The 22,300-nt window shown below is 43.6% G+C and overlaps 1 protein-coding gene across 2 annotated transcripts in view; it reads left to right on the top strand.

The window, feature by feature from the left end:
• The window catches only part of PTPRN2 (protein tyrosine phosphatase receptor type N2), a 1,309,069-nt gene that overhangs the window by 416,980 nt on the left and 869,789 nt on the right, over positions 1–22,300 (top strand). For both annotated transcript variants that reach the window (XM_073581608.1, XM_073581607.1), the window contains one exon: positions 7,273–7,664. In XM_073581608.1, coding sequence (XP_073437709.1) covers positions 7,273–7,664 — 392 coding nt within the window. The remainder of the gene's footprint in view (positions 1–7,272; positions 7,665–22,300) is intronic.

Below are 22,300 nucleotides of genomic sequence, written 5' to 3'. Positions count from 1 at the left end.
TTAAATTTTATCTGTGAATGAATAAAGAAATTGTGTTATTTTATATAGAAATTGAAGATTATGTTTTAACATGTGATAGATCCAAACGTCATTTGAACTTTGACTTCTTGTAAAAAAACGTGACTATTGGTGCCAAATTTCAAATATGGAGTGTATTTAGTCTGGCAACAACGCTAGTTTTTCATGTCTGTCATCCCCTGAAGAAGAAGTAACTATTACTTCGAAACGCGTTGGCAATAAAACATCAATCTTTCATCTCAACTGTAATTGTGTCTATTGTTTAGCAGCGCACGAAGTCCATAAAAAAGTTCCATAAGGTTTTGATTCACAAACTCCTGGAATACCGCTGGGGCATTGCAAAGGCCGAAGGGCATGGCCAAGTACTCATAGTGACCGTCTCGGGTGTTAAAGGCGGTCTTCCACTCGTCACCTGGGCGAATGCGGACTAAGTTGTAGGCCCCACGAAGAACCAACTTGGTAAAAATTCGTGCTCCTCTTAGTCGGTGGAAGAGCTCCGGGATCAGTGGTAGTGGGTACTTATTCTTGACTGTGATATCGTTCAGCCCTCGAGAGTCTATGCAGGGACGGAGGGAACCGTTCTTCTTTTTGACAATGAAGAATCCCGCTCCTGCAGGTGAAGAGGACTTGCGGATGAAACCCCTGGCAAGATTCTCTTGGATATAATCTGACCTAGCTTGGGTCTCAGCAGGCGAAAGCGGGTAAATTCTGCCCCTGGGTGGGGTAGCACCAGGAACGAGGTCAATCGGGCAGTCGTATGGACGATGAGGAGTCAAGAGTCTCAGCCTCCTTTTTGTCGAAGACATCTGTGAAAGACCAATAAGCCGACGGCAGACCTGCAGGTGCCGAGGACGGACAGGTAAAGATCATGGGATGGACGGACGACAAGCACTTCTCCTGACAAGATGGCCCCCAGCAGAGTTTTCACCTGACCGCCAGTCCAGGGTTGGCTCATGAGTCCGTAACCAAGGAAGACCAAGAAGCAGTCCGTGGGACGTAGTCGATAAGACATGAAAGGAAATCTCCCAGTGCAGAGCTCCAATCTGTATCTCAATCGCCTCTGTGATATGGGTATCGGTCTCCTGCAAGAGTTTACCATCGACCGAAGCAATTACCCGAGGAGTCTCCATGAATCTGACAGGAATCCGGTATTTTTTAACCGCCTCGAGCCTAATAAAGTTCCCTACTGCTCCTGAGTCTAAGAAAGCCTCTTCAGAATAGCACTTAGAGTCCACATGCAACAGAACAGACACGATCAAGGGGGGAGAGGAGTCACGTACACCCAGGGAGGCCTCTCCTACCACTCTAGGCGGAGAAGTTTCCCGGCTTCTTGGAACAGGAGTGAAGAAGATGAGGAGGACTCCCACAGTAAAGACAGAGTCCTTGTGTGAGCCTCTCATTGCAGCGTTGATCGGCCAACTTGAAACGGTCCACCTGCATAGGCTCAGAGGCCGAGACCGTAGAAGAAGGCACAGGTCGTGAGCGGGGACGTCAGCAAGTAGACGGAGGGAGACGAGGATATCTTCTCTCTCTGGCTGCCTCACGGGTACGCTCTTGAAAACGCAGCTCAATGTGTGTGGCAAGAGAGATCAACTCCTCCAAAGAGGTAGGAGTATCCCGGCCCGCCAGTTCGTCTTTAATCCGACCGGACAGACCATGCCAGAAGGCCCCCACAAGGGCCTCATTGTTCCAACTGAGTTCGGAGGGCAAGGTACGAAACCGGATGGCATATTGTCCTACCGATAGGGTACCCTGGTGGAGGTTAAAGAGGGACTCGGTGGCGGAAGCCAGACGACCCGGCTCGTTGAACACCTTGCAAAAGGTGTCCAAAAAGGTGGAAAGATAGACGAGTGGATCATCACGCTCCCAGAGAGGGTTTACCCATGCTAACTCCTCCCCCTCTAAGTGGGAGACAATAAAGGCTATCTTCGCACGCTCAGTGGGATAGTGCTGCGGCATAAGCTCAAAATGTAACCGGCATTGGTTAAAAAATCCACGACAAAACTTAGGGTCACCACTATATCGGGGTGGCTTGCATAAGCGAGGCAGCGGGTGCGGGGCCGAGGACTGTGCAGAAACGGATTGTAGGGAAAGGAGCAAATTATCTATTGACGCCATATAGTTGAGAATATGAGCCTGGGTGTCGCGTTGCTGCGTGAGTTCTTGCTGGAGGCTAGCCAACTGGGAAGCATTCCCAAGGTTAGAGGACTGTAAGGCAGATAAACGGGACTCCATGGACTTGAGAAATGACATAATCCTAGTCTGGTTTTCCCGGAGGAACACCAGCTCCTTTTGGACGGGCGCCGCGGTACCAGCGGAGTCCATGGCCTGATTATACTGTGCCGACTCCTGGAGTGGACCCTCTGGGTCGTGTAACCAACCCGCCCAGGGCGAGCTGACCTAGTGAGGACCACCCCCTATACAGGGAGTGTCAGGGGCAAGCCCCAGGGGGTATGGTACCACCACTGCTGGCACCAGGCGGCCGACTCACAGGAGACACAAGTGAGTGTGTCTGCTGGAACGTGCAAAGCGGGATGCATGGAAAGGGCCCCTCCCCACCGCATGACGCCGTGTCCATCCTGCGTTCCCAGTCTCCATGACTACACCCGCATCACTTCCAGTCTGCGTCATGGGCACTTCCGGTCCGGCGGTATTTAAACTCACCGGTTTTACACATTACACGCCACCTGACGAAGGAGATCCTCTCCGAAACGCGCGTCGGGGTGACATGCTGACCGCCCGGCCATCTACTTTTTCTTCCCTGGAGGTAATAATTCCGCTCCGGCACCGTTCACTTCAATGTGGGTGGGTGGAGTATGTGCCAGATGTAGGGGTGGATACTATGCCTTGGTTTCACTGAATACTATACTGACTGAGTATCTACATTAATAATGGTACTTGTGTTTTGTTCACACTATAAATATCCGTAAATGGGTATGGATGTATACTGGCAGCCAAGGAGGATCTAGTCTCCTTATATATCTAAGGGTTTTTAGGCTATATAGGCCTTCAGTGAAGATGGGACTTACCTTTATTTATGTATATATCTATATATGTAGATTTGGTCAGGGTTAGATCGCGTGTCCTCTTGTACTGTAGCACTTTCCTTTCTTAAGCATATGTTCCCCATTTTCCTGTTCTGTTTATTTTCCCTAATAAAGTATATATGGTTTATGCTATTGGATCTTTGATCGTAATTTGTGGTCTCCACATCCCCTATGGTATGCGCTCTAAGCGACTGATCCTTTGTTTATCCAACATTATCGGCATCCAATATTTGTAGTACACATGATGCTGTTGCACACCTTTGCTTGCTTGTTATAAAGGAGCACGCCAGAATACAGAGCTAGATAACAGGTGTGCCAGGAGGTACAAAAGAGTACTGGAACGGAGTACAGGATAGAGCGAGTGCCAGGAGGCACAACAGAGTACCAGGCAGAGTACAGGATCAGAGCGTGTGCCAGGAGGCACAACAGAGTACAAGGCAGAGTGCAGGACCAGAGCGTGTGCAAGGAGGCACAGCGGAGTACAAGGCAGAGTGCAGGTTTAGAGGGTGTGCCAGGAGGCACAGCAGAGTACAAGGCAGAGTGCAGGTTCAGAGCATGTGCCAAGAGGCACAGCAGAGTACAAAGCAGAGTGCAGGTTCAGAGCGTGTGCCAAGAGGCACAATAGAGTACAAGGCAGAGTGCAGGTTCAGAGCGTGTGCCAAGAGACACAATAGAGTACAAGGCAGAGGACCCGAATACAGCACACAGCCAGGCAGGGACACGGCAGACCAAGCCAGGAAGTACAACAATAAACAGGCACCTCCCATAGGAAGAGGTAGCCTGATATAGCACCTGAGTCCTAGAACTTCCGGGTCAGGTCCTCCAGTATCATAGAGAGGACAAGACCAAAGACAGAGCAGGACAGAGCGCGCGTGTGCACTGGAACATAGCGCAACCACGGAGCTAGGAGTGAGAGGTGCGCGTGCGCTCCCGACGGGACCCTCGGAGCGGCCGCGGCACCAGAAGTGGTGACGAAGAACCTGGGGTCCCGCCTCCAGGTGGGAGCGGCGTGACAGGCGGCGTGACATATACAGTGTAATGCAGTCCCCATAGTCCTCTATACAGTAAATTGCACTCCTCATAGGCCTCTATATAGTATAATGCACTCCCCAAAGGCTTCTATATAGTATAATGCACTCCACATATGCCTTCATGCAGTATAATGACTCTCCATAAAAAAATACAATACTCACCTCTCCTCATTCCCCCCTGCTGCTCCAAGTGCCCACTCATCTCAGCACAGCGGGCATCATATAGTGACGTCATCCTGCCCCATGTCAATCTCTGAGTAATTGACATCATACACGGAGGTGGAATGATGAGAGAGGGAACGTGTTGCTCCCTGTCTTATCATTGCTTTCAACTGTATCGGCATCCAGCTGAAACAGTTGAACTTGTGATGACGAGGGCCCCATAGCGACCAGGTGACAGTTGCAGGAAGATACAGTTACAGTAGGGCCCCTCAGAGCTCGGGGCCCGGGGTGACTGCCCCCTCTGCCCACCGGTAGCTACAGCACAGTGAAGAAATAATCTGGTTGGTAAGTGTTTATGCCTATAAATGCTGGATGCCTTGTAGGAGCTCCATCAGCACGCGTCTTCCTAGAGCGGCATCCTGCACAATCCCCCACTGGGGATTTTTTAGAGTCATACTTTCAGGGTTTTTTTTAACAGTTTACAGCAGGCTCAATATTGTCAAGGGTAGGATTACAATGACAGTTATCATCTCTATACCCAGCTGATAATGCAGGGTCCACCAGTCACAATAGGGGATGTCACAGCAGGCCCTGCTCCCCCTCACTTCAATATGACCTTTGCAGATGCACATTTGACATTTCAATACAAAAAAATAGAGTTGGGATCTGACTATTATGGCTATGCACATGTGTTGTTTCCTGAAACAATAGGAAGTTAGAGTCTAAAGTAGCCCATGGGGCCAGTGAGAAGATTGCAAGATTTCTTTTTTCATTGAAGCTTGTGATATGTAAAAAAATACTAAAAAAGTAAAAAATGTTACGTAAAAATCTTGTGTAAACACTAAGTCATTTTCAGATGACTCAATCCCTTCAAAGCGTTTTACACCAGAATTCTGCCCCTTAGAGTACGAACATGTTTTTGCCTTGTATTGATGGTAAAAGTCAATGTGGTTATACTCTTTACTTACAATTTTGTTTAAAATAGTAATCCTTTAAAGATATTTAATGAGGATCTGAATATTTTTTGATTATAAATAATAGTCATTTAGCAGAATATGAGTTTTGCTTAAATGTTGAAATATATTCTGTATAGAAATCTGGTTGACACATGTAGTGCTTTGGAAAATGACTACAAGAGGCACACGGTGCTTCAGTATACCAGCTCAAAAAACTACCTTGGACAGACTTAGAACAAGCCACTCTAGCAGATTCCAGAGCAACCCCGATACAGTTTAACCCCTATACAGGGGATACACTTTAACTCCTATACAGGGATCTTACTTTATAACTGGGTCCAGTGGATTGCTACGACAGTAGGGCTGCCATCCAGAAATGCGAACATGACGTAGGAATGGTCACCAAGAAGCAGAGTCAAAGCCAAGAGGTTACATCAGGAACAGAATCATAAAACAAGCGGGTAGTCAAGCCAAGGTTAAAGAATGGGAATATTCAGGATAATCAGGACAAAACACAGGAGCACAACACAGAAGTCTGAACCAGGATAGCAGAACTATTGACTGGCAGTGGGAGTTGGCTCTCAGGGGTTTATATAGAACAGGCCCACCCAGTTATGACAGCAGACAGGAACCAAATCAACAAGATTAACCTTGCAGCTTCCGGACTTTCCAGAGCTACAAGTCGCAGGAATAAAATCAAGCATCACCTGCAACCAGGACTGTGGAGTCGGTAAGCCAAACTTCCCACTCCAACACTTCAATTTCCCTGACTCCGACTCCCAACTCCGACTCCCTCATACATGGTTTGTGTTTGTAAGTGATAAATTTACTGTTGTAAAATGGTAACACCAGGCTTTTCATCACCATTATGATACAATAATCAAGCTATTTACTTACCTTAATCCTGTTTTCCTGTTCGCTCTAGCAGTTCTGAGATTAGTGTTGACATTCTTTCTCAGTGCCTCTGATCTGTAGAGGAGGAACTTCACTACTGAGCATGTACATAAAGTGCAGCACAGATTCAGCTCAGCTAAAAACCTAGATCCCTAGTAAAGGAATGGAACATACATTTATAGGACACGTCATAAATTTCCCAAATTCTTATGAAAAAATATTCAGCACATCCTGCATTGAACTACTTAACCCAATTTATTATATATCTTAGGAGTCGGTCCATTTTATACCGACTTCAACTCCGACTCCACCAAAATGGACTCTAACTATGACTGTCACTCCTTAACTCTGACTCCTCAGCATTACCCGCAACAACTCTGTGCTGCCACGTAGCAGTGGAAGCAGAAACCGGCAGATATGTTACAGCTTACTTTTCTTTGTATAGCAGCCTATAATAAATGACTGATTGCTCCTCTAGATTTATTGGGTCCATATGCTCTGTATGGTCACTTTATTAGACGCATTGCCCTTTCACAATTGTAGTTTATCTACATGGAAGTTAGGCATAGGTCTGGGTAATATTTTCTTAGCAACCCTGGGTTCTCCGGTAACTGTGGATGGACTTTTTAATAATAGGTCTTATCTAAGCATTTGTGCCAAGTTCATCCCTTCATGACATCTGTTTACCTTATGGTGAAAGAACACTGTTACCAGGACAATGTTCCATTCCATCAGGGACGAATAGGCATGAATTGGTCCCAGAAACATGTTGGCGAGTTGTCCGTGCTTACCTGGCCCTCACAGTTCTAAGAGCATAATTCTTAGGATATCACTGGGAAGAACTGTTTAAAGCATGTCAGTATCTTCATCTAATTACTGGTAACTGCAAGACCCTGTCCTGTCCACATGGGCCAATATTCCTGCAGAACAATTTCAACACCTACTGTAATCAATGTCATTACGAATTGCTGTAAGACCGAAGGTCAAAAGAGGTCAAATGTGCTATGAGATGGATGTCTCTAATAAAGGGTATTGTTCAATGTTGTTATAAAACTGATTCTGCAGGTAAAGTTCACATAAAAAGTATTACATGGTGTTCTTTTCTTTACTTGTGTCATTTTAAACACTTTTAACAAATTGTAATTATTAATACTGTATTTGTAGGACAAAAAAATGAATGATAAAGAGAATCTTCCAGATTTTACTGTTAACTCCATATCACACGAGTTCATGGCGGAACCTTTTGACAGAGGATTTAAAAGGTTTGGTGATTTTCAGTATACCTCAGATGACGATGACGATGATGATGAAAAGAAAGTTGGCAATGAGAATGTAAAAAGTGAAACATACACTAGAGAGCTGACAGCTCAGAAGAAGTCAGCTGAAGATGACACTGATTCCAAGGAGGAGATAGAGCTTGAGCGCTGGGTGCAGGAAAGCTATGCCCAGGATGACAGATCTTTCGAAGAAGAACCGAAGAAATTAGGACATGAAGTAGAATTGCAAGTGAAGTCTTCCAACAGTGACAAGTATGGTTACATTGTAACACAAAAGAAGTAAGTGTTTTACATTGAATAATTTAACGCTCTTGTTAAATATAGGTCGTAAACTCAATAAGTGTATTGTAGCATTGTCTTATCAGCATATATTGGTCTGTGTAAATTTCCACATCAAGAGATATAGGATTGCTTGATTAAAAATGTAGTAGTTTTCAATAAGCTGATCCAAGCAAAGTAGGTGACAGTTTTCATCCACAGCCTCTCTTTTTCCACCTCTTTGGTATGTGTCTATGGCAATCTGTAAAGGCTAGGACTTAAATGCCTCCGTATCAATGGTAGATAGACCAAGTCAAATATGGAAGACAAGCGGTACAATTACTAGGCATTCAAAGAATTTGAAGTGTATGTGCTATCTAGCAAATGGAAATAGATTAGCCGTGCAAAGTTAGATTTAGCAATAGAGATGTAATAAGTCAGAATGTGCGATTTAGGGGATTCCCAAGTAGTCAGCAGGAAGAAAATCAAAGTGGGCAGATAGAAGTTACAATAGTTCACATCAAGACAAGATTAAGTAAAAACACAGCTATAACTGGTATTGACTCTGGTTTATGTAGAGCAACTTGATCTCTGATTGCTTGGGTGGGGTAAGTTTGTTTCACCTGCCAGGCTGTGTAAGACAGGATAAGGCAGATATTTTATGGAGAGACATTCTTTGTAGCTGCCCACCACTCTGGCCATAAGATGAGGATGAAATCAGAGGACCCCTTCTTGTAACTCAGAATTGTCCTGACAACAGTGATAGTTTCTGTGTGACTTTAGAATGCAAAAAAATGTTTTTCCAGCAACTTAGTAAACAGTTTGCATATGATGGGTTACAGGGATTACCCATAGCAGTACCCCTGAGTTTCTATCCAGATTACATTTCAACAGATGCAAAATAGAATTGCTGCATATAATTTAATCTCCTTGAATATATAAAAACGCAATCTATTATTACTTCTAGTAGATGAATATAATTATTTTACATGTATGCTAGCTACAGAGGATTCTGGCTCTGCCTCTCATAGAATCATAGAATGTTAGTGTTGCATTCTAGTGCATTCCAGTTGGTCTTAATGGTCTATGGTGTCCCTGATGTAAGGCAAGAGACTGTTCACAGCTCCAGTAAGTGTTCTTACTCTTAGCAAGCAATGTCACTGGAGAAGTGTCAGCTTTTGCACTGCCTGCCATCTGTTAGCTTAGAATGAGCAATGGCCCCATCTCTTTTATGATACGTGGTGGGGTTGCAGCACTTGCACATCTCAGAAGATGTTATCTAATCAAGATTACATTATCAAATATATACTTCTGCTGTCAATCTGTAGAAAAAAAGTACTGTGGTGTTATTGTGACAGGTCCCAACTTGATGTAGACACTGATTAAGATGAGAATTTTAATGGATGTATAATAAGCCATGCAGCCTATGAAAATTGAAATGTATCAGGGAACTAGATGTGACGGGTATGTGCTTCTACACCTTTTATTTTCATTACAAGGCCCCTATTCTGGTTATAAACTACAAAATATTCACAGCAAGGAAAGATTGGTGAACATAATATATTGCATTTGTTCCCTATTGTTAATTCATCTATACCATGACTGTTTGTCGTTGGCCGGTAACACACATCTCTGTTAAAGCTAACAAGAAGAATAGAAGCTTTATACGTTTCCATCCTTACTTTTGTTTCAAAAGTGACTTTCCAGCCAGCTGCATATAAAGCAGTGTTCAAAGTTTATTATTCACTAGACGGATTGATCACACCCAAGAGACACGGGATTGAAATCCATTATTATAGTCTATGGTGTTGAAATGTCTGCTTCTTTCTGCCAAGCTTCCCCAGGTTAAATGAAATGAGCCATTTTTCCATTCAGTCAGAGGTAAGAATTTCTATCAGGCATGTATCTCAAGCCGTAATGTTTAAATTGACCTTACAACACTTGGAAGGGGTGCAGCAATTTCACCAGGTAATTTTAGCACCGTTTTCCTGCATCTTGGCCTAAAATAATTTAATGACTCTTCATCTTCAGCTGGTACAATAATCAGGGGACTAAGCTTGGTATTCGTTGGGGTGATTTGCCATTTTGAGTTATTTTAGTGCTTTCTGAACCGTTGAAATAGATGGCTTTTGATTTTACCATTGAGAGAGTCAAATTGATTCTTGCACTCTGAACACTACAGATTTCCATGAAAAAATATAGAAAAAAATAAAAAAACATAAGCTATAACTGGTCACCTTGGTCCTTCTTCTTTCAAATGCGTTTTTTCATATGTATACAGTTTTAGTGTTTTTTGTATTGTGAAACCTCATTTTATTACATTTCCTCTCTATAAACTATAAAATAAAGAACAGAAAGGGCTCATTTCCAAAATAAATAAATATATATATATATATATATATATATATATATATAATTGAGAATTGACATGAAACATATTTTGTATTTGTATTTGCACCTCAGTAATGTTTTTGTATAGATATATACCGTTTACTCCTATGATGCATGTTCCTGGGCCCTTGTGTCTGAAGTGCTTAACTGTCCCTATTTGACTAAGAAACAAAAACAAAGTTCTTTGGTTCCCACTATAGAAAATGTGTAACAGGGCCATGTGCATTTATAAAACGTTTGTTTTCTAATGTGGGAAGTAGTCCATATAATTGGAATCAAAATTAGTCAACTATTGCAAATTCAGTTTATTAGCAAAATTTACAAATTTTCTGTTGACTGCAATAAACAAGTCAAACAATTTAAACAGCTCAACGCAACTAATATAACAAGTGGATTCTCCAAATTCCACTTTTATATAACTAATGCAGCCTCAGAATTATTCACCCTTTTCATGCTAAGTGTCCTTAGCACTTAGTTAGAGCCCCTTTGGAAGTTATGACCTGCTGATGCACAGCCATACGCCAGCTTCTGGCAATGCTCCTGAGAAATCATAGTCCATTATTCATGGACGTCCAGGTCTCTAAAATTTTTAGGTTTGTGTGATGAAGCACCTTCTCCAAATCCCATCAAAGATTTTCTCTGGTGTTCATGTTATTGTGACTGTGACAAACACTCCAGAGTCTTCCAGGACGTCTTTGAAAACCAAGCCTTGGTAGACTTTGAAGTATGCTTGAGATCATTGTCCTGTTGGAAGGTCCAATGACGCTAAAGTTTCAGCTTACTCACAGAAGACATGTTGTTCTTCTTGTAGAATTTCCAAATACTTGATTGAATCCATCTTGCCGTCCACACCCTGCAGGTTTCCATTGCTAGAGAAAACAAAACAACCTGAAAACATCACCAAGGCAAAATCTTCTTTTCAGCGTAATCTGTATTCTTTCTCCCCTACACATTGCACTAATCCATAGGGCAAAAAGGTTCCAGTTCGGTTTCACTTATCCAGAGAACAGAATGCCAGAACTTCACTGGGTTATTTATATGGTCTTCTGCATTTTAGAGGCTAAATGCAGTTTTTATGCTTTGGAGGCAGCTAGAGAGGTGAATGTCTTTGAGTTCAGAAATAGACTACTTCAGCAGTTAGTATTCACCTTACTGTGTATATTGAAACCTCAGTGGCTGCTGCCACCAAATCATACTGCAAGTGTTTTCCCGTCACTCCAGGGTTTTTGACCACCTGCTTCTTCAAGAATCTGGTGGCAAGTAGTGATAGGGTCCTCTTTCTGCCACATCAAGGTGCTGTAGGCAATGATTTTTAATTTTGAACTTCTGAACTATCTATCCAATTGTAGGAATATTAATCTCTTATGCATCTTTATGTACCCTTTTCCTTGTTTGTTCAAGGCAGTGATCTCTTCTGTTAACATTTTGGACTCCTCTCTTGACAAGCCAGGAATAATAGTGAACTGGAGGTCATTGCCTATGAGTAATGGGCTAAAATTTGTTAGGAAGACTGCCAGAAGCTGGTGTCTAGCTATGCATCCCATTTGCAGCAGGTCATAGCAGCCAAACACTTTCTACCAAGTACTAAAAACTAGAGATGGGCCAACCCGAACAATAAAATTTGGGGTCCGTACCGAACACCTACTGTTTGGGCATTGACTCTGAACATGAACTTCACCAGAACGTCCATGTTACTGTTTGGGTTCAGCACCTAGAACACCAGGTATTTCTCACGCTGTCATGATAATTTAAAAATTATGGCATGGGGACCCCTCTATTCTTGATAACCAGCCTTGCTAAAGCTGAGGGTTGCAGCCTGCAGCTGTCATTTTTGCTTGGCTGGTTATCAAAAATACAGCGCAACCCTCACCATCTGTTTATTTATAGTGCAGGCGCTGGTTGATGAATACTCCCATCATCTGCCGCCTGTTCTCGCTGTTTAGTGGCAGCAGTCGTAGGCTGATGGGAGTAGTAGTCCCATCTGCCGATGCCTGTGACCGGTGGTAAAATTTTTACCTCTTGTCACAGCTGCGGGCTCACGCTGTCATCTGACAGTGTGGGAGCCACGTCTCTGTGACCGACGGTAATGATCTCATCGCCGATCAGAGGCAGTGTTTACCGTGCTGTCATGCACATGACAGTGTGGCAAACACTGGATGTTCGGGTTTAAACACAGGTTGTACTGTACCATAATAAGTAAAAAAAACAAAAGGGGAGGAATACTTTCATAAGCCACTGTACAGGAGCATGTTTCACAGAATTGATGGGTGAGAGGAGAATAATATCACTTTCCCCTGCAATTCAGGTCCACTTAAAAAAAAAAAAGACAATGGTCTCACTTGGCCTGCACAAGCTTCACCTAGAGAATGGTAAAAGATCCAAACGTTTATTGGATACTGTCATTAAAAAGCAGGGGCATTTTGCGTTTCCGTGCGGTCGCTGCACACATCCAATCACCGCATGCGGATGCATCCACATACAACTCATGTCTCTGCGTATCCAATGTTAAAGATAGATATGCAGGGAAACGCAGGATGCATACAGAAGTAGGCGGAGCATAGGCGGAACTTCAGGGAGGAAGAAAGGAGCAAGTAGGCAGCCATCCGCAGCCCTCCTGAACGAAAATATGAAGCCAGCTTCACTGGTGGGCCCTTGGCACCCCAGTCCGACACTGCCCAGGAACACTCATTCAACCGAATGTTCCAGGATTCTCAAAACGCTGAATGACACGGTGTCTCATCTCCAGAAGAACAATGCAATCGGCAATCCGAAATCAGACATTCGCGATTGACTGCACCCCCAACTGTCAGTCAGTTGGCGCTCCATTCACCTTAGACCTTTGGACGGACCTGTCGATATCGGCAGATTGTCCTTATATGTTTAATGTGCGTTGTAGCCTTTAGTACTAGAAACAGGCTGTAGTTAGCCAAAATCGAATAATTCAACTTGTTGATATTAGTTGGAGTTTGTGGGTAAGAGGTGTGGTGTCAACTGATGCCACACACCCGGTGGGTTAAGTATCTGTTTTTCATACTATAGAGTATTCTCTCACTATACACATTTACCTATCTCTGGCACCATTTGGAGAGATACAGGGGGATACAGGGAACAATTGTGACAATTGTATTTATTGAACCATTGCTTTATGTTAGCTTATTATGAAATGCTGAATGTTCTACACCAAAACGAAAATGGATATTTGGTCTTAAGGATATATATATACTGTATAAGGCCTCTTTCACACATCAGGTTTTCGCTGTCAGGCGCGATCCGGCGCTTTTGACAGAAACCGGATCCGGCGAAATGCAATGCCGGATCCGGTTTCCCCCCCATTGACTTGCATTTGCGCCGGATCGCGCTGGATGGCCATGCGTTTCATCCGGTTTTCGCCGGATCCGGCGCGTCCGTCTTTTTCACACAATGAAAGCCTATGAGCGCCGCAATGCGCCTGATCCGGCGAAAGCCGGATCCGGTGGCCGGATCCGGTTTTTTGGTCTGAGCATGCTCAGTAGCTCTGCCCACAAGACATATATAAAAGCAAGACAGTGGGACCCACAGCCACACCCAACATGCCACCCAAGAAAGCAACCAAGCGCAGCAGGAGAAGGCAGGAGACCACTGCAGCACCATCAGCACCACCACCACCCCAAATGGAGCAGCAAATGGAACATGCTGAGGAGGGGAGGCCAGCAGCAGATGAGAGACGGTAATTATCAAATCCCCCATTCCTCCAAACTAGGGCTATTGAATATCAAGATATTCATTGGCCCTTTGTTTCTCTTTATTCAACAGCCGCCCAATAGATGCAGCAGCAGCAGCAATGGCAGCAGCTGGAACACCACCCACAGGCATGGAGTGTGGCCACCAGGAAGACAGCACATCATCTTCTGGGAGCCCTCCCTCGCATCGTCAGCGTTTGACGGTAAGTTTTTATTTCCAAAATCCATCATCTCTGTAATATATGTCTATTCATTGCCTTTTATTTCAAAACAGGATTCACAAGATGAAGAGGAGCTCCCAGAAGAAGAAGGAAGGGGTGGACAGACACCTGGAGTGGGCTCACAATTGGTAAGTTTTTTGCATCAAACGCAGAAACACAACATCACACTACACACAACACATAGAAAACAATGTTCTGCAGACCACACACAGCAAACAAATGCCTACATCCAAAGACATAACATTTTTTGTTTTCTTCTCTAGTCTTCCCAATCTGGTGCTCGGCCAAGAGGTCCTCGCAGTGCCTCCCAGGGTCGTCGGCGACAGCAACGTGGCGGTCACCAGCGTGTAAGTATAAATATTTTTGCTTTGTTTTTTTGCACTTTTTATTTCATTTCTTTTGTGGACGCTAATTATGTTATTTTTGTCTTTTTCTTTAACAGCCTTCACAGCGTGCTCCCGACTCTGACGGTGAGGATGGAGGACTCGATGTGGACCACCTCATCGATCTCGTCAGAGAAAGGGAGCCACTCTGGAATATGGCTGACCGCCGCCACGCTGACCTTATCGTTACCCGACGACTCTGGGAGGAAATCTGTTCGCTCCTTGTGGGCCGCTGGGAGGACCTCGATGTTCGGGCCCAGATTAAAGAGCGTAAGTATATACAGTACCGGTTGCTTGATGTAAACCAGTGTTTCCCGAACTCCAGTCCTCGTGGTCCCCACGGATCATGTGTTCAGGATTTCTGTTTACTATGGAAATCCTGAAAACATGACCCCTGGGGACCATGAGGACTAGAGTTTGTGAAACACTGATGTTGTATACTAACCACTCCTTTCTCGTTTCAGGGAACAGAATTGTGAATCGGTGGCGGTCTGTGAGGGATCGTTTCAAGAAGGAGTTCAATAAAGAGATGCGGGCCCCGAGTGGATCTGGAGGACGCAGGAGCAAGTACAAGTACGCACAAGCCCTGTCGTTCCTCCGGGAAACAATGGTCACTAGAAGGTAAATATTACACACCACATGTGAAAAAAAATGTTAGATGTAACTTTTTTTTTTCAGCCAGGGCCATACCATGTCAGTATTTTAATAGTTTTTTTTTCTCTTTATTCCACAGCACGGTGAGCAGCACTCGGGAGCCTGCACGATTGGACCCTTCTGAGGCGATCCCTGAGGAGACCGGCACCGAGGGACACTTCGACCGCCCCGGTACATCTGCACCTTCCCAGCCTTCCCACACATTCGACCCATCTGTCCCATCCACCAGCACAGGAGCATCGTGGCCGCCTACATTACATGAAGCTGCTGGTGAGGAGATCGCTTTCCCTTTACCCCACCCTTCTGCCCCTGCCACCTCTAGTACACCTGCGGGTACTGGGCGGCAGCGGCAGAGGGGTCAGGAAAAGAGTTATGCGCCAGAGTTCTTGCATCTGAATGCATCTTTCCAGAACTGTCTAAAAGTCTTGTCAGAGCAAATCTCCGCAGGCTATCAGCAGATCAACTCCAGTATTCTGGAGGTGAAGACACTTCTGCAAACCATGCATTCAGAAGCAAGATCTTCGCCAAACCACACCTTTTTCAGGTCTGTTGTGGAGCGCATGGCAACACTATCTCCTACCCAGCAGATGCATGTAATGCATTCGTGCCACGGTGCTCTACAGCAGGTTACCTCCCAACCTCCACCTCCCACCACTGTAGTAACTCCACCTGCACCCCCTCCAGCCACTTTCCATCCTCCCCCTCCTATTACATCTGCACCCCCTCCAGCCACTTTCCATCCTCCCCCTCCTATTACATCTGCACCCCCTCCAGCCACTTTCCATCCTCCCCCTCCTATTACATCTGCACCCCCTCCAGCCACTTTCCATCCTCCCCCTCCTATTACATACCAGCAACCTCACCAGTACCAGCAACCTTCCCAGTACCATCAACCTCCCCAGTACCAGACATCTCCCCACTTCCAGCAACCTGCCCCGTACCAAACTCCTTCCCCGTACCAAACTCCTTCCCCGTACCAAACTCCTTCCCCATACAACTTTCCATCAACATCATCTGCTCCTACAGTCCCTGCCCAACCCTCCACTCCACCGCCCACCACCTCTTCTGCCTCCCACATGTCCACCCATTCTGTAGCTTTTTCCACACCATCACCTCTAACTGTTCCTTCCCCACCACGATCCCAGTCCTCTCTCCACACTCCCATTGTCGAAGTGTCCCGCAGCCCCTCCAGCAGTATTTCCACCCCACACTACACCGAGTTATAATGTTTTTTTTGTAATAAAAATGCCCATTTGGTTGGTTTCAAACCTTTATTAAAAAAGTTTTTTTAACTTTAAAAATATTTTAAATAAAAGTTAAATTATCGTTTCACAATGGTTGTCTGTCATTTCTTTCTGCGGCGAAATATGTTTAAAAAAAAGGTTAAATACAGGGTATTTAAAAGGTAAAAAGGTATTCAAAACCAGGTATATAACTGTGGGTAAATTTTAGCTTTTTGCCACAGTTGTGTTCCTGGTTGTGTTTGAAGCAAAGTATTTCACCTGAAAAGTTGTGTTTATTGTTGGTGATTTCCTAACAATGTACACAACTTTTGTTAAAAGGTGAAATACTTTGCATAAAACACAACCAGGTACACACCTGTGGCCTAAAGCTAAAAATAGTAAGACCATGACAAGATAGCCAACTTTGGTTGGCAAAGGTATATACTGTTGGTCCAGAAGGTACACAAGTTTGGTTAGGGCACAAATCTTTCACACTCTGTCATCCTGCCAGTGTACTCTGCCTTGAGGTGACATAAAGTATAGTGCAAAATTGTCCCTCATTACTGAAACCGTCACAGAACTTCTAGTGGTAATATTTCCAATGACAACATCCATCTTCGCCAGTAACTTGCTCTTCTCTCCAACCTGCACTTTCTCCTCTACAACCTGTCAAAGAAGGGCTGTAGGAACATGCTATATATAGTTTTCCAGTAGCCAATCCCGTTCGGAAGGCCACAAGGGTCAATTTTAAAAACCAGATCCGGCGTAATCCGTCGAAAAACGGATAGAAAAACGGATGAACCGGATGAGACGGATCCGGTTTTGTCTGTCAAGAACAAGACGGATCCGGCAGAAAACCGGATCCGGCACATCAGGTTTTACAAAACATTTGCCGGATCCGGCATTCCGGCACGACGCCGGATCGCACCTGACGCCGAAAACCTGATGTGTGAAAGTAGCCTAAAGCTGTTATCAAACACACAGTGAGAATCGCAATTTGCGATTAACAAAGTAGACACATCCTGCTATATGAAATGAATTTGTAAAGTTTCATAATGGCATTTTTCTGGTATCTAAGCACCAAAACATTTTCTTAGAATTAATTTGGTGAATAAAATGTAAAAATGATTTGCCATGCTTAATATATTTCAATGTACTACTTATTAAAGTGTTTTTGACAGATAAATAATTATGTTCAACTCTCTGCACAAGTAAACTCCATAAACTAGACAATAACATGGGGTTCATTGAATTCTGCCTTTTTATAAGTCTAATTGCAAACAAATGTGCCAACACCATAAATTAGCATAGAACTTGTGCATCAAGGGAGAACTGAAGATGGGGGCCATAGACAGATACTTTCCCAACTGGTAAATCCCTGCCCCAGTAGCCTATTTTAGTGATCAATGGATTGTGTGCGCTAGACTTATGTTAAAAAAAAACCTTGTTGTTTTTCCACACCTCGGGTATGTGCACTTGTTAAGTATTTGCAACAGAGTGTGTCAAAGGTTGTCATAAATTTATACTCCCAGACCCTTGTTATGAGCTCATTTTCTCCTTCACCTTTGATGTCCGATGAACTCCCTCTGCTGGTGAAAGGAGGTAGTGAAATTGATTTGGATGGGAAAAACCTGTCATCTGAACAGTTGGAGTGTGATTGGACATCCAGAATCTCTGAGTGGATATAAGGCCGCCGACGCCCTGCTGGGTTGCTGGTGATCCTCTCTGCTCTGAGCTCTGGCCTCCAGTTTAGTCCTGTCTACTAAAGCTAAGTTTTTGCTCTGCTATTGTTCCATGAGATTTTGTCTGGTTTACTTAGTGTTTGTGTTCAGCCAGCCCTGGTTGGGACTGGCTGAACTCCATTTTTGTCTCTGATCAGTTGATCTCTTTGCTCTGTTTTCAGAATATACCTGAGTACTGATATAGTGATTTTGAAGTCTAGTGACTTCAGGGCCTTTTCTATCAGACGTGTTGGACATTATTTTTGGTAGGGTTTTTGCGTGATTGCAGACAGTTGCTTTTCTTTCCTGTCCTATCTAGTTAGTGAGGGCCCCATCGTTTGCTCAGCCTGTCTTTCTGTCTGTGTTTGTGTTTTCATCTGTTTTCACCGTCAATACATGTTGGGGGCTGTCTATTGCTTTGGGGTCTGCTCTGGGGCAGTTTAGATTTTCCCTTTCTTTCTTTAGGTGTATTTAGTTCTCCGGCTGTGAACGAGGTGTCTAGGACCACCGTAGGAACACCCCACGGCTACTGTTAGTTGTTGTGAATAGGATCAGGGGTCTGCAATCCGCTAGCTACCAACCTCTCCGGTTTTCTGGACTTAGCTTGTATTTTTGTTTTTCCCTCCTTCGGTGACTCATTCATAACAGAATCACCAGCCATACCGCAGATTCTAGGGTACTCAATAGCAGGAAAGAATTGTTAAAAAAAAAAAAAATTTCAGAATTTCTTTTTTATGTATATTTTTTCCTCTTTTTCTCTGGGGCCGTAGGAGGAATTTTCTTAATGGAGATTAAGCAATTGTATGATCGTGTAGAGCAGCTGGCAGCTGAAGTGCGGGGAATTTCTGCCAATCTTGCTCATTTACATGCTGCTGAACCAAAGATTCCTACTCCTGATGTGTTTTTTGGGGATCAGTCTAAATTTTTGAATTTTAAGAATAATTGTAAATTATTTCTTGCCTTGAAGCCTAACTCATCGGGGAGCTCTGCGCAGCAGGTTAAAATTGTCATCTCTTTGCTGCGCGGCAATCCCCAGGATTGGGCGTTTTCTTTGACTCCTGATGATCCTATTCTAACTAATGTGGACGCATTTTTTCAAGCCTTGGGGTTGTTGTATGATGAACCTAATGCTATTGATCAAGCTGAGAAAGCCCTGTTGGCATTGAGCCAGGGTCAGGATTCTGCAGCGCTATACTGTCAAAAATTCCGAAAGTGGGCGGTACTTACTACCTGGAATGATGTGCCTTGGCAGCTCTCTTTCGGAAGGGTTTTTCAGAAACCGTAAAAGATACTATGGTGGGATTTCCTGTTCCCTCTGGTCTTGATGATTCTATGTCATTAGCCATTCAGGTTGATTGGCGTTTACGTGAACGTAAAAGTACACGAGAAATGTTGCCACCTGTTGAACAAATGTCTGAACCTATGCAATGTGATAGAGTTTTGTCTAGTGCGCAACGTCAGGAGTTCAGAAGGCGTAATAAGCTGTGTTTTTTCTGTGGAGATGTCTTTCATATGATTTCTGTCTGCCCTAAACGAGAGAAACATTTTGCACACACATTTGCTGTGGGTGGTGTTCAACCTAAGTTTCTTCTGGTAAAACAAACCACTATGTATGGACAATTCAATAAAACAATAGGACACAATATATCTAAAATATTATATAATCTTTAATAAATCGGATTTAGGCAATTAAAAACTTGTGCAAACAAGGGGAGTGCCGGGCATTACTTTAGAGGCTGTCATTATATCACGGGTATGTAACATCTTTAATCGGCTCACACATTATTGAGTATTATGTTATGGGTTATCACTTTGGGATGTGAGTCTACCACAATGGCACATTATTGATGTAGAATTATATTAGTTTTATAACCCAATTGTGGGTATAATCACTTTTGTGTTATATATATATATATATTTTTTGTTTAAATATATCACTGTTTATAGTTATGCACATTTGTTATACCAATATGTGTGTGAGGCTGTGATAGATCATTAACCTACTACAATCTTTTGACAGGCCTCTTTTATTATTAATCTTTCATATATATATGTTATGATTTTAGATTAATATTTTGTATGTCCTTGGCACTTGTTTGCACAAGTTTTTAATTGCCTAAATCCGATTTATTAAAGATTATATAATATGTTAGATATATTGTGTCCTATTGTTTTATTGAATTGTCCATACATAGTGGTTTGTTTTACCATAGAATTGAATGGTCTCCATTCAAATTTTGTGACATATCAGGAAGGCTGGTTGATTGGAGCTGTATGAATATTTGCACGAGTTAATTCAATTATTCATTATATGTTGATTATATGTAGATTGGTGCAATTTTATACATTTTTAAATTATATTATTTCTTTCTGCTGTGTTCATTTGTTTGCTAATCTAAGTTTCTTCTGGCAATTACTCTGATCTGCTCCCTGTCCACATTTTCCGCTAAGGCTTTTGTGGATTCGGGAGCGGCTCTGAACCTGATGGACTTGGATTTTGCTAAACGTTGTGGGTTTCCTATGACACCTCTGCGGACGCCTATCCCTTTGAGGGGTATTGATGCTACTCCTTTGGCGAAGAATAAACCTCAGTTTTGGACCCAGGTGGTGATGCGGGTTGCCCCAGACCATCAAGAAAATTGCAGATTTTTGGTGTTGCATAATTTGCATGATACCATTGTTCTGGGATTTCCCTGGTTGCAAATCCATAATCCAGTTTTGGATTGGAAATCTGTGTCTGTGGTGAGTTGGGGTTGTCGGTGTGCTCTTGGTGATGCTCCTGTTTTCTCCACCTGTCCCCAGTCGCATGATGTTCCTGACTGTTTGGCTGATTTTTATGATGTATTTAGTGAGAATAAGTCTGCATCTTTGCCTCCTCATAGGAGTTATGACTGTGCAATTGAGTTGAGCCCTGGGTGTAAATTTCCCAAGAGTCGACTTTTCAATTTATCTGTACCCGAGCACGAGGCTATGCGATCTTATATTAAGGAGTCGTTGGAGAAGGGTCATATTAGACCATCCTCTTCACCCTTGGGTGCTGGGTTTTTTTTTTGTGGCCAAGAAAGATGGTTCATTAAGGCCTTGTATTGACTATTGTTCCCTCAACAAAATTACTGTTAAATATCAGTATCCGTTACCCCTGATTTCTGATCTTTTCTCCAGAGTTAAAGGTGCTTGCTGGTTTACCAAGCTTGACCTCAGGGGGGCGTATAATCTTATTCGCATTAAGTATGGGGATGAATGGAAGACAGTGTTTAATACTCCGGAGGGACATTTTGAGTACATGGTGATGCCTTTTGGGCTCACTAATGCCCCTTCTGTCTTCCAGTGTTTCATGAATGATATTTTCTGGGACTTTTGGGATATTTTGATCTTTTCCAGGGATTGGGACTCTCATGTGGAACATGTTCGGACTGTGTTCCGGATTTTGAGGGAGAATTCCCTGTATGTTAAGGGATCGAAATGCCTTTTTGGTGTACAGAGGATTTCATTTCTGGGATTTATTTTGTCTCCGTCAACTATTGAAATGGACCCGGCCAAGGTACAGGCCATTTATGATTGGGTTCAGCCCACTTCTTTGAAGGCCCTCCAGAAGTTTTTGGGTTTTGCTAATTTTTATCGTAAATTTATAGCTAATTTTTCTGGTATTGCCAAACCATTGACTGATTTGACTAAGAAGGGTGCTGATGTGCTGAATTGGTCTCCGGAGGCTGTTTCTTCCTTTCAGGAGCTGAAGCGGAGGTTCACTTCTGCTCCGGTTTTGCAGCAACCTGATGTCTCACTTCTGTTTCAGGTAGAGGTGGATGATTCTGAGATTGGTGCAGGATCTGTTTTGTCCCCAAAAGATCCGGTAACATCTAAAATGAATCCCTGTGCTTTCTTTTCCTGAAAGTTCTCCCCATCCGAACGCAACTATGATGTGGGGAATCGGGAACTGTTAGCCATGAAATGGGCATTTGAGGAGTGGAGACATTGGTTGGAGGGAGCTAAACATCAAGTCGTGGTCCTTACTGACCACAAGAATTTGATTTACCTTGAGTCGGCCAAACGCTTGAATCCTAGACAGGCTAGATGGGCCTTGTTTTTCACACGTTTTGATTTTGTGGTCTCTTTTCTTCCGGGCACTAAGAATGTCAAGGCAGACGCCCTCTCTAGGAGTTTCTTTGCTGATTCTCCTATTGTGACCAAGCCTGCTACCATCTTAGGTGAGGGGGTAGTTCTTTCTTCCATCTCGCCCGATTTGAGACGTGTTCTGGAAGAGTTTCAGAGGACTAACCTGAGCATTGTCCCATTGGAAAATTGTATGTTCCTGACCAGTGGAGGAAGAGAGTAATGTCTGGAGTTC

This window comes from Dendrobates tinctorius, unplaced genomic scaffold (genome assembly GCF_039654945.1).
Source record: "Dendrobates tinctorius isolate UK_male_01 unplaced genomic scaffold, ASM3965494v1 ptg000070l, whole genome shotgun sequence".
Classification (NCBI taxonomy): Eukaryota; Metazoa; Chordata; class Amphibia; order Anura; family Dendrobatidae; genus Dendrobates; species Dendrobates tinctorius.
Note: the sequence above shows the minus strand (reverse complement) of the source record. Positions and strands in the feature narration are given on the sequence as shown.